We start from the raw sequence: 12,863 nt of genomic DNA on the forward strand, positions 1-12,863 counted from the left end.
ATAATAATTCTGTAATCTTCAGTATATCAATTAACCATTATTTTCTGTTGTCTCTTAATGAACGTGGTTATAAAGATAAATTTTTATGAGGGGGAGTGGAAAGTACTGAAGATATTCTTATTTGTATGCAGTATTTCACGTTGAATATGGACACTAATAAAATTGAAATATGATGGAAAAGGCTTTGGAATTCTTATAATCTTGTTATAATGCCCAAAACAGTTGTGTGAAAAGCTATTCTAGGCAAGGAAAGACGTAAAAACATAATGAATAGGTTTATTCCTAATAATAGGCTTATTCATCAAGTTTGGCCTGTTCATTTATGCTTACCCATGCTATACATTGCAAGCCCTTCTTTCCCATGTCAAGCCTGTGGGTGTGGGTTGCTCCATTATCCTAATACTTTACAGCCACCCTACCTGACTCCAGGATTCTTTTACTTGCTGTTAGTTAGCAGTTTGTTCATTCAGCAGATATTTATTGGGGGACTATTATGTTCCAGGCTCCGGTCTCGGCTGTTAGGATAACATCAATGCAGCAAATTCCTACTTGTGTGGAATTACTGGATATGGAAAATTGGTGGCTGGGAGATAACCAATGCCCTTGAAATTATATTGTTAAGTATCATATCTTGTTACAGTTGAGAAACCACAGACATATATAATAGATTCATCATTTTTCTTAGATTTTTAGCATCACTTTGAAAATGACTAACACTTCATAAAGTGTTGTGCTTCTCCTTTATTCTAGATATAAACCACAGTACTTCAGGATCCCATTATGAAAATTCCCAGCGTGGACCTGCGTCTTCTACGAGTGACTCTAGCACAAACTGTAAGAATGCTATTGTAAACGACTCTTCTGAAAAAGAAGTATGGCCCTCAATCCCTGGCAGTGATCCAGAGTTGGCTTCAGAATGTATGGATGCTGATTCTGCCTCCAGTTCTGAATCACAGAGAAACATCACTATCATGGCTTCAGGGAGCACAGGTGGTGAAAAAGATGGTCTTCGGAATAGCACTGGACTAGGTTCCCAAAACAAGTTTGTGGTTGGTAGCAACAGCAATAATGTGGGCCATGGAAGTAGTACTGGGCCATGGGGTTTTTCCCATGGAGCCATAATAAGCACATGTCAGGTCTCTGTGGATGCTCCTGAAAGCAAATCAGAAAGTAGCAACAATAGAATGAATGCTTGGGGCACTGTAAGTTCTTCATCAAATGGAGGGTTAAATCCAAGCACTTTGAATTCAGCTAGCAACCATGGTGCCTGGCCGATATTAGAAAATAATGGACTTGCCCTAAAAGGGCCTGTAGGGAGTGGTAGTGCTGGCATCAATATTCAGTGCAGTACCATAGGCCAGATGTCTAACAATCAGAGTATTAACTCTAAAGTGGGTGGTTCTTCTACCCATGGTACCTGGGGAAGCCTTCAGGAAACTTGTGAATCTGAAGTAAGTGGTACACAGAAGGTTTCATTCAGTGGTCAACCTCAAAATATTACCACTGAAATGACTGGACCAAATAACACTACTAACTTTATGACCTCTAGTTTACCAAACTCCGGTTCAGTACAGAATAATGAACTGCCTAGTAATTCAGGGGCCTGGCGTGTGAGCACAATGAATCATCCTCAGATACAGGCTCCATCAGTTATGAATGGCACTTCCATTTCTCACCTTAGCAATGGAGAGTCAAAAAATGGAGGCTCTTATGGTACTACATGGGGTCCCTATGGTTCTAATTACTCTGCAGACAAAGGTTCTGGCCCTAATGGCCAAGCTAATGGTGACACTGTGAATGCAACTCTAATGCAGCCTGGCATAAATGGGCCTATGGGCACTAACTTTCAAGTTAACACAAATAAAGGAGGCGGGGTGTGGGAGTCTGGGGCCGCAAGTTCCCAGAGTGCATCATGGGGAAGTGGAAATGGTGCAAATTCTGGAGGAAGTCGAAGAGGTTGGGGAACCCCTGCACAAAACACTGGCACTAATATACCCAGCGTGGAGTGGAACAAACTGCCTAGCAATCAGCATTCCAATGATAGTGCAAACGGCAATGGTAAGAAGTTTACAAATGGATGGAAATCTACTGAGGAAGAGGATCAGGGTTCTACCACATCCCAGACAAATGAGCAAAACAGTGTGTGGGCCAAAACAGGAGGTACAGTGGAGAGTGAAGGTAGTACAGAAAGCACTGGACGCCTTGAGGAAAAAGTAACTGGGGAGAGTCAGAGTAGAGATAGAAGAAAAATTGATCAGCACACATTACTCCAAAGCATTGTAAACAGAACTGACTTAGATCCACGTGTCCTATCCAACTCTGGTTGGGGACAGACTCCTATTAAGCAGAATACTGCCTGGGATACTGAGACATCACCTAGGGGGGAAAGAAAGACTGACAATGGGACAGAGGCCTGGGGAAGCTCTGCAACACAGACTTTTAACTCAGGGGCATGTGTAGATAAGACTAGCCCTAATAGTAATGATACCTCATCTGTATCGGGGTGGGGAGATCCCAAACCTACTCTGAGGTGGGGAGATTCCAAAGGCTCAAACTGCCAGGGGGGATGGGAAGATGATTCTGCTGCTACAGGAACGGTCAAGAGCAATCAGTGGGGGAATTGCAAAGAAGAGAAGTCCACATGGAATGATTCGCAAAAGAGCAAACAGGGATGGGGTGATGGACAAAAATCAAACCAAGGGTGGTCCGTTTCTGCCACTGACAATTGGGGAGAGACTTCAAGGAGCAACCATTGGGGTGAGGCTAATAAGAAATCCAGCTCAGGAGGTAGTGACAGTGACAGGTCCGTTTCTGGTTGGAACGAACTTGGTAAAACTAGTTCTTTTACTTGGGGAAATAACATAAATCCAAATAATTCATCAGGATGGGATGAATCTTCTAAATCTAATCCTTCCCAGGGATGGGGAGACCCTCCAAAGTCTAATCAGTCTCTAGGTTGGGGAGATTCGTCAAAGCCAGTCAATTCTCCAGACTGGAACAAGCAACAAGACATTGTTGGATCTTGGGGAATCCCACCAGCTACAGGCAAACCTCCTGGCACAGGCTGGCTCGGGGGACCTATACCGGCCCCAGCAAAAGAGGAAGAGCCCACAGGCTGGGAGGAGCCATCCCCAGAATCCATACGTCGCAAGATGGAGATTGATGATGGAACTTCAGCTTGGGGAGATCCAAGCAAATACAACTACAAAAATGTGAACATGTGGAACAAAAACATCCCCAATGGCAGCAGCCGTTCAGACCAGCAAGCACAGGTACATCAGCTGCTACCATCTGCAAGTGCCATCTCAAACAAAGAGGCAAGCAGTGGCTCCGGTAAGTTTTTGTTTTGTGGAGTCTTAACGGTATTCAAAATATTTCACAATAGTCTGAGAGTAAGCCTGGTTTCAGTTTATATTATAAGATCTGTTTAATGAACTGTTTGACTATACAAACACAGATCTTTTTTACTCTAATCCTGAAGAACCTTGAGAAAACTTTAAGGAAGGTATTTACTGCCAGGGAACAGTGCTTCTCTTTTGGTGATATTGGCTGTGAGTTCTGCATACTCCATTCTCTGTTAAGAATGCTGCAGAAGGCAGAATTGGAAAAGTAGTGTCAAGTGGGAATGCTATACATGTTTCTCAGGCCGTTACTGTTTGTTTTTATTACTTGACCAAAATATCTCCAGAAATAAATATCTAAGTACCCAAAACCAAAAACCCACTGCCATCGAGTTGATTCCAACTCATAGCAACCCTATGGGACAGAGTAGAACTGCCCCATAGGGTTTCCAAGGCTGTAAACCTTTATGGAAGCAGACTGCCACATCTTTCTCCTGCAGAGTGACTGGTGGGTTCAGACCGCCAACCTTTGGTTAGCAGCTGAGTACTTAACCACTGTGCCTCCAGGGCTCCTATCTAAGTACCCCAAAAAAACCCAAACCAAACCCATTGCCGTCGAGTTGATTCCAATTCATAGCGACCCTATAAGACAGAGGAGAACTGCCCCATAGGGTTTCCAAGGAGCAGCTGGTGGATTCGAACCGCCAACCTTTTGGTTAGCAGTCTAGCTCCTAAGTGCTGGGCCACCAGGACTCCTATCTAAGTACCAAACCAACCAAACCCATTGCCGTCGAGTTGATTCCAACTTGAAGCAACAGTACACCTTAAATACTAGGTACTATATTTGACCATAAGGAGCCCTGGTCGAGTAATGGTTAAGCACTTGGCTGCTAACTGAAATGTCAGCAGTTTGAATCTAGCAGCGACTCTGCAGGAGAACAGACCTGGCAGTCTGCTCCTGTAAAGTTTATAGCCTATGAAACCCTATAGACAGTTCTACTCTGTCCTATGGGGTCTCTGAGTCAGAATTGACTTGACAGCGTACAACAACATATTTGGCCTTAGAAGAGATTTATTTAAGAAGTAGGCATGAAATCCAAGTCTACCAGATACAGCATGTATGTGTGTGTACTTCAAACATTTGGCAGTATTTTTCTGGTATATCCCCATTTTCCTCTCATAACAAGGAACTGATTCCTATTTCTGCATGTTATCTTGACAATTATGTTTTCATCAAGAGTGTCACTGGAATGCATTATCTTTGTTAATCGAGATTTTATTAAAAATAAATTAATTTAGGTTTAATTCATAGAAGAAACAAGTATGTGTCTAACAGGAAGCCTGTTTATTTTGGTTCTTATAAACAAAATATGTTTATGGTTTTAATTTTCTTTTCTTTGGACAACCTAATACTTTAGATTTTTTTTAGAAACATTCTTCAGCACGTATAAAATGTAAAAGGATGCTTACGTATTGTTAGTCTTGTAGTTAATTGTTTTTCCAGTAAGGGATGTTGAAAGGTTGTACTTTTGGTAAAAATTTTACAGACATGCAATTACCCAGCTTGATCACCTGCTTTAATTTACTAGATTTGGCTCAGAATGACTTGACTATTTCCAGGAATTAAATTCATCCTCAAAGGAGATTGATTTGCTGTTATTTAATGTTATTCACAAGAGTGTGCTCTAGGCCCAAAGGGCAATTATGAAAGAAGAGATGGGAAAAAAAAAAACAGTCACAACATACAGTTAGGTTATAATAATGGGAAATCATTTGTCTTCTTTACATAAAACAGATGCTATCTTTTTTGCCTGTCACAACATCATTATTCAATGCATAAACATGAAGTACTTCATCCTTTGTTCCCTAAGTATTCTTTATTGTCCCATATTCCACTGTACCTCCCTACCATATGCTGATGACTTCTTTTCCCACACTTTCTAAAGGCTGGGGTGAGCCCTGGGGGGAGCCATCTACTCCAGCCACAACTGTGGATAATGGTACTTCAGCATGGGGTAAACCCATAGACAGTGGTCCCAGCTGGGGGGAACCCATTGCTGCGGCATCCAATACATCCACGTGGGGCTCCAGCTCTGTTGGTCCACAAGTGTTAAGCAAGTCTGGTAAGTTATTCATAATCCCTGGTAGCTATTAACGTAGCTGTGGGGATCGCTCATTGATTATAATTAAATAACAGAATATTGTTTATGTCATTGATAATGTATCCATGTAATACAACATAGTAGATGCCATTTTGGTATTTGGCATTTTGGATTTGTAACAGTTTACTCTTTTATCTGTCTGAGTTTTTCTTTCTTTACCCATTTTTCTTAGAAATGTAACTGTTAATGATTTAAATATACTTCATCAAATCTAAGTTATATTTTAACAAATTAGATTATCCAGAAAGAGTCTAGTAACTTTCATGCCATCTAGCGTGAGAGGCTGCATAGCATAGCCATGGGGATACATATTCAGACTGTCAGGTTCCAGATGTTTCCCTGAAAATTATCCAGAAAATTAGACATAGCTCAGAAAGGCCCCTAATATTGAAGTCAGCATTGTCACTGTCTCATAGGTTGTGTACAGGATACCTCCTAGGAATCCCACAGGCCAGGAGTGAAAATAAGATGCTTTCTGCTTGTGACTTCCCATACTCTTTGGCTGTCTCCTTGAAAATGTGTATCAATTCTTTTTAAATTTCATCCATCCTTTCTGCCCTGTATGTCATCATGCAGAGTGTTAGTGGATAAAAATGTCACCATTGTCCATGTTTAGGACCCCTTTGGGGGGGTTTTATTGACTTTTTTAGTAAGAGTAATTTCTTCTTTGATGGGACGTTAAACTTAGTATAAAACATATATTCCTACTGTGCAGATTTGGGAAAAGAAATAAAAGTGAGGTTTTTTTGGGGACCCACCCCCACCTTTTTTAATTCTTTCCTCCAGGTAGAACCTCTTTATTAAAGCATGTTTCTCTTTGTATCATAAATTCACAAACAGGGCCAAAATCTATGCAAGATGGCTGGTGTGGTGATGATATACCATTGCCTGGAAATCGTCCCACTGGCTGGGAAGAAGAAGAAGATGTAGAGATTGGAATGTGGAATAGTAATTCATCTCAAGAGCTCAACTCATCTTTAAATTGGCCACCATATACAAAGAAAATGTCATCGAAGGTAAACATTTCAAGGGCAAGGCCCTTGAAGCTTTAAATTCCAAAGGTAGTTTACCCACAGAAAATTAATGTTCTGCCTGCCCATTTATGGCAATTAGTACAGTCCAGGCAGTCACCAACTTAGTATAGCCTCTTGTATGGACAGCCACCTAGCAAAACATAAGATCACAGGAACTTCCTTTCTCCCCACTGCTACAGCTTGGGATTTCTCTCCTCCTCCGCCTCTACCAGTACTGCCTGGGACAACCCTTCATCCCAGGGTGATGCCTGCAGTGGTGAGGATGAAGAGAAGGGAAAATCTCCATGTTGACTCTTTCCATCCCATTGCCAGTTCATCTCCCATTCCACCTCTTCACGTGGAGTCCCTGACCGCCCCTTTACCCAGAGTCACCATCTTCCTTAGTCATTCCCCATCTTTGTCCCTTCGCCATCCCAAAGGTCCTGTGACAGAAATCCCTAGATTGGTTGAGTTTGAATTTGCTTTGATATGTGGACAAATGTTATTCCCAAACCAGGCTGTACATCAGAATCATACGGCATTTGTTAGAAGTACAGCTTCTTGTACCCCAGGCTACTGAAGTTTTGGAAATTGGATCCAGCCTCTTGTCCAAAACAAGCTCCCCAAATGTTTCTTGTGCAGAGCCAGGTTTGGGAACCACTAATTTAGAGCCATTTTTTAAAATACATGCCCAGTTTCCCAGGTGATTCTAATATATCCCTCCCCACCCTATTTGGGAGTGATTGCTTTTTGAGGAACCTTAGAAGTAAAATATCCAGTGGGTAGCTGGATTAGCTGTCTGCCAAGGTTCCTCCATTTTAATCCTGGGATTCTAAGTCTAGGACCTGCCATTTTTCGTTTGGCTGAATTTGCCTACCGCCTTGCCTTATAGCTTATGAAATGCTTTTACATATCTTACATACCATTTAATCCTTTTGAGGCAGTATACCAATGAGGAGGTTGAGACTGGAAGAGGTGGTGACTTGCCCAAAGTTGCATAGCTAGTAAGTGACAGAGCAAGGGCTTAAGTTTAGGTCTTCCAATTCCAACCCTGTGTTCTTCCCACTGGACCATGCTGTTTTGTGACTTTGTCTTTCCTTACAGGGTCTGAGTGGCAAAAAAAGGAGAAGGGAAAGGGTGTGTAGCCTTTTTACTCTTTCTCCTTTGTTTCTACTAGTAAAAATCTTTAGAAAGCAACTGCAAACATATATTTAGCCTCTGCTGTGTGCCAGGTACTGTGCTTGGTGCTGGGGATTCAAAAACACTAAGATATGAGCTGTACCTTCAGGAAGCTGATAGTCTAGTATGGGGCATTAGGAGAGCTTCATAAGAGTGTCAGCTTGAGTTTGGAAGATGCCTGGGGGGTGGTATGTGTTAAGGAAATAGTGAACCAGTATAACTAAAATGTAGACTTTCTAGGAAGAAGGGACAAGAAATTCTGGCTCTATAGTTAGATAATGGACAGATTGTAAAATGCCTTCAGTACCATTCCAAAGATTTTGAACTTAATTCTGTATAAAGTTAAGTAGCAAGAGATAGTTTTTGTTTTGTTTTTTAAAATTTTTTCAAGAAAGCTAATCAATGATAGTGACCGGAGTTATGTGTCTCAGTCAGGAAGCCTCTGCATTAATTCAGGTTAGAAATGAAGGCCTGAATTGGGAAGAAACAATGAATGTACAGTGGAATGGACTGATTGGCGAGACATTTCAGAATAGAAGGGACAGAAGGACTTGGTAACTAGTTAGACATGGGAGCGGGGGTAAAAGAGGAAAAGGATTCAAAGATGACTTCAGAAACCTCGGAAAGGGTTAGGTGCTTGCTTCAGAGACATGCATTTAGGGGATAAACTATGAAGCTGTGTTTTGTTCCACAGTCAAAAGGAACAGGTGTTAGCAATGGGAAAGGGACGTTAAGGCCACAGACTGAGAATGGTCCTGTGATCTTCACATAAGTGAGAGACCTTGGTCCTTATGGTTGACAGCCTCCCTATCCACCAGACTGCTAATCACAGACCCTTCATTCTCTCAGTTCATGTCTCAGTGTAGCTCCTGTCGCGCCCATACCCCAACCAGCCACAGGAAGCCAGCACTAGCGGGAGGAATCCCAGCTCCGGCTACTGCTGAGGTTATTATGTTCTAGACGACACAATTGAAAATTTAAAGTAATTTTTCGTATAGAAATACATGACAGTTTTTCAGTACAGTTCATCCAGCATAATTAAATTAGAGGTTAAATTGGTTTCTTTGGACTAACCTGAGAACCCGATCACCATTTTTACTTTGTTTCGGTGTGAGAATTTCAAAAGTCCAAAATGATAATCTTTTAGAACACAGTCCATTTGTACGTTCGAAACTGCCTGTTAGTCAGTGCTCCATTATCCAGAGGCCCTGTTTTTCTTTTTGTGGGTCATCCAGGCCTTTTGCTTCTGTCTGTTCCTTCTGACTGCTTGCCTTTAGAGATTTCTGTATACATTACAGCTATACCAGAGGACTGGAGCAAAGGAAGTTGAAAATCAAATAAGTTGATTTTTAATTGTTACAACTCTGATAAAAGTTGGTTGGAGGAGAAATTATTGACTAATAATGAGAATTGGGAATTGTCTTTAAGTTTTATTAATCCATCACTATACCCAGATAAATAGAGATGGCCATGGCATCTTTTCTACTCTTTTATCTTACAAAGGGAATGATGAAAGGTGGAAACAAACAAGAAGAAACATGGATAAATCCATTTGTTAAACAGTTTTCAAATATCAGTTTTTCGGTAAGTAGGTTTTACTAGCAGTCCCCTCCCCCCTTTTAATAGTGGTCCATACATTTCCCTTAATATCGTTTTTGTTTTGTTTTCTTAACGAATATTCTTTGTCTTTAAGTAGTTATGATTGTTCTTGAAGTTGGAGTATTGGCCTTCAAACCATCTTTATTTTTGTGGTTTGGGAGTCATATAGCTAAAAACATTGATTTTTTTTTTTTTTTTTTTTTTTTAAATATCAGGCAATGAAAAATAAAGCTATATGATTTACTTGATTTCACAAATAATGAAATACAGTAAAATTCATTTGTTATTTGTTTTCATTGCTAAATTAAGGTCTGCTAACATGCTTTTTCTTACTTCAGAGAGACTCACCAGAAGAAAATGTACAGAGCAATAAGATGGACCTTTCTGGAGGTAAGATGAAAAAAATTAAATCAGTTTGAGTTTATATTCACCACTGATAGAGAAGCATATCAGTGATGTGCTCCTACTAAAAATAATACAAATAAAAATAAAACACTGACCCAGACTAGGAGAGAGGAGACGTGGGCTCCTATTGGAATGTTCCTGTCCTCTCCAGCATACATTAAAACAGTGTGATTGAACTAGGTAATGTGTCTTTTAAACTGCAAATCACTGCAAGTCTAAGGTAGTGTGGTGATATTAGTCTTATGGTTACCTCAGATATAGTCATGTCAAGAATGAGTTATCCTGGTTGGGAGATTCAGTCTTCTGGGTTCAGGGAACATCATGTACAAAGGCCCAGAGACATCTAAAACCACACTGGAGAAATTGCATGTAGTTCCACATAGTAAGACCAAAAAATGCTAAATGAGGTGGAGTAGTCAGGGTTAACGGTAAAAGATAAGTGAAGAGGGTAGAAAACAAGGTAGGTGTTAAATCATGGGGTGGTTAGGGGTTTGAATTTTATTCTGAAAGTAATGGGAAGACATTAAAGAATTTTAAACTGGGGAGTGGCATGATTTGGATTTATATTTTGGAAAAACAGTCTTGGTTATAGATTGAAAATATATGAGGAGAAAAAGCATTGGCAGCAGAAGACAGACAAAAAGAGACTAAAAATAGCAAAACCAGGTAGAGATTTGTTACTATAGCCAGTGAGAAGTTTCAGAGCCTGACCTGAGACAGTAAATAGGAAGAACGTAATTCACTGGAGATAAAGGAAGTAGAATCAACAAAAATTGATAAGCGGTTTGAACCAATTTATTATGGAAGGTGAGGGAGAGAGCATGATAAACTCCTAGTTTTCTTGCCTGGACAGTTTGGTAGACGGCAGTGCTATCCTATTTGTGAGTCCCTTCAAGAGAGAGAAACTTCACAGTAATTTGAACAGGGAAAGTTTAATATAAAGAATTATTAACTATAACAAGGAATTAGAGTAACAAGGGATTGACAAGTAAGAGAACTCTAAAGAATATATGAATAGTAGATATAAGGGGAAGTTACTCACCCTAGGACTGAAATAGCCTGTCCAATGCAGAGCCTTCACCCCACCACCAAAGGCATGGCCGTGGCTCAGTGCTTGGCAGAGAAGTCACTGTGGCGCCATCCAGTGGAATTGCAGTGAATCCACCCTGTAAGATACTGATGAAAGCAGTTCACGGAGAGGTGTCTCACTGGAGGCACTCGGCTACAAAACCAGAGGGGCTGCCTATGGAAGCTACCGGACATTGGGTGAGCCTGATGCTGGACAAGCCACCTGCGCTGCATCAGAGAACACACTGGAACTAGGAAAAAAACTTTTCCTCCTGCATTGTCTCTCCAGTGCTGTCTCCTGACACGGTTTCGATGCCACCTGGTGTAGAAAAATAAAGGACCCAGATCTATTTTCACAGAGCAATTAAAAAGGGTGAATTTGGGGTAGAAAGAGAATAAATCAGTATGGGCCCAGTTCACCTAACCCCTTTGACTACTCAGCTTCCAAATCTACATACATTTATGAGTCATCAGTAAGCCATTCTATTTTTCAGTTTGGCCAGCCATTTTCAGGTGATGGAATATATAATAAAACCAGTTAATTCCACAGGCATGAGCTCATTGTTGCAGTTGCTTTGCTGTGAAGTAAGTACCTTAGTTAGGCACAATGTTGTGAGGGCTGTCTCGGCAGTGGATAAGGCATCCTGTAAGACTGTGGATTGGAGTCCTGGCTGAAACTGTACAGGCAGGATAGACAACCCATATCCAGAATACGTGTCTGTTCTTTGACAAATTTCTGCCTCGTTTATGGCTCACTGAGAAGTTGTTGAGGTAGTATGCTAGTGGAGCTTGCTGTAGATCTGTCCTTTAGGGCCCTGGGAAAAGCCATTTGTGAGGAGTTGTGTCACTAGAGGAACTCTCCTACCAAACTGCTTGGAGGTATGAGGGAATGCTGGGAGAAGCTACTGGCCACTTAGTGCTGCAAGAGCCGGACTGGGGAATCTGTGAGCACTGCCTGAAGCCTGCCAAGTGAACACACTGGAACTAGGAAGCAAAAACTTTTCTTTCTTCAGTGTCTCTCCAGAGTCGTCTACTGACAAACCGTTGGTGTCAGCTGGCAAAGGGAAAAATACATAAAGAGCCCAGATTTATTTTCATGGAGCAGTCAAAAACGGTGAATTTGGCGCTGAGAGATAATAATGATAACAGGCATTATTTGAGATAAGAAATATAAGAAACTGAGTTTGAAGTTGCTACGCAAACTACATCCTGATAACCAGCAAAAGCTAGAAAATCTGGATATGGAACTCAGGAGAGATAGGGCTAGAGATAATGAATTTGTAACTAATTAAACATGGTTGCTAGCAAAAGCTACAAGAATAGTTTGACCAGAGAGTAATGAACCAAAGTCAGAGTTTTGGGGGAATGATGACATTTAAGGAAAGATTGTGGGAATTGAGACAAGTTAGAGTTGAATAGAGTGATTTTGCAGAAGCCAAGCAAGCATAGAGTTTTGAAAAGAGAATGGTTGTCAGGTTATGAATTTGACTCTTGAGGGTGAGGAGTGAGTCATTGGTAACTTTAGCCAAGGGCCTTATAAGAGGACTGGTAGGTTAAGCAAGATTGCCACACTTGGCACTTTGATAGTTTCCAAAAGGATGCAGAAGTGTTGGGGGACATTTGTGAAGAAGATGTAGCATGATACTCTTTTTAAAAAATATATTAGGGTAGGCAAAAATAATGTGGACTGTCAATAGGCTAGAGAGACTTGGGAGGAGGAAAGTTGACTGGATTTGGTTACAGGATTGGTTGTGGAGAGTGAGGGAAAGAGTTCAAGATGGCTGGCTTGGGCATATCAGTGAAGAATGATACCATTAATAGGGAGAGAGAGAACAGAGGAAGTTGTTGCAAAAGCGTTATTGATATTCAAAGGAGGGCTCTTACAAGTGCTGAAAGATAGCTTATTAGATATCTGACCCATAGTTGGAACAGTACTACCAAAAACTAAAGGCATTTTATGTATCTATTTTAAGAACATTTTCCTTTGTTTTTTTTTTTTTTTTTAAAAAAAAGGTCCTAATTCCTATCAAGTTGTGTAAATGATGTAGACAAATGACATTCTCTTAAAGGAAGTTAAGTAAAATAGAAATGGTATA

The 12,863-nt window shown here is 40.8% G+C and overlaps 1 protein-coding gene across 4 annotated transcripts in view; it reads left to right on the forward strand.

The window, feature by feature from the left end:
- TNRC6A (trinucleotide repeat containing adaptor 6A) overlaps positions 1-12,863 on the forward strand; it is a 105,631-nt gene that overhangs the window by 60,275 nt on the left and 32,493 nt on the right. For 3 of the 4 annotated variants that reach the window (XM_012554635.2, XM_023728532.1, XM_023728534.1), the window contains 6 exons: positions 751-3,333; positions 5,288-5,464; positions 6,344-6,519; positions 7,621-7,653; positions 9,199-9,279; positions 9,633-9,684. In XM_012554635.2, coding sequence (XP_012410089.2) covers positions 751-3,333; positions 5,288-5,464; positions 6,344-6,519; positions 7,621-7,653; positions 9,199-9,279; positions 9,633-9,684 — 3,102 coding nt within the window. The remainder of the gene's footprint in view (positions 1-750; positions 3,334-5,287; positions 5,465-6,343; positions 6,520-7,620; positions 7,654-9,198; positions 9,280-9,632; positions 9,685-12,863) is intronic. The other variant, XM_023728533.1, reaches the window with a different exon arrangement.

This window comes from Trichechus manatus, unplaced genomic scaffold (assembly GCF_000243295.1).
Source record: "Trichechus manatus latirostris isolate Lorelei unplaced genomic scaffold, TriManLat1.0 scaffold00024, whole genome shotgun sequence".
NCBI lineage: Eukaryota > Metazoa > Chordata > Mammalia > Sirenia > Trichechidae > Trichechus > Trichechus manatus.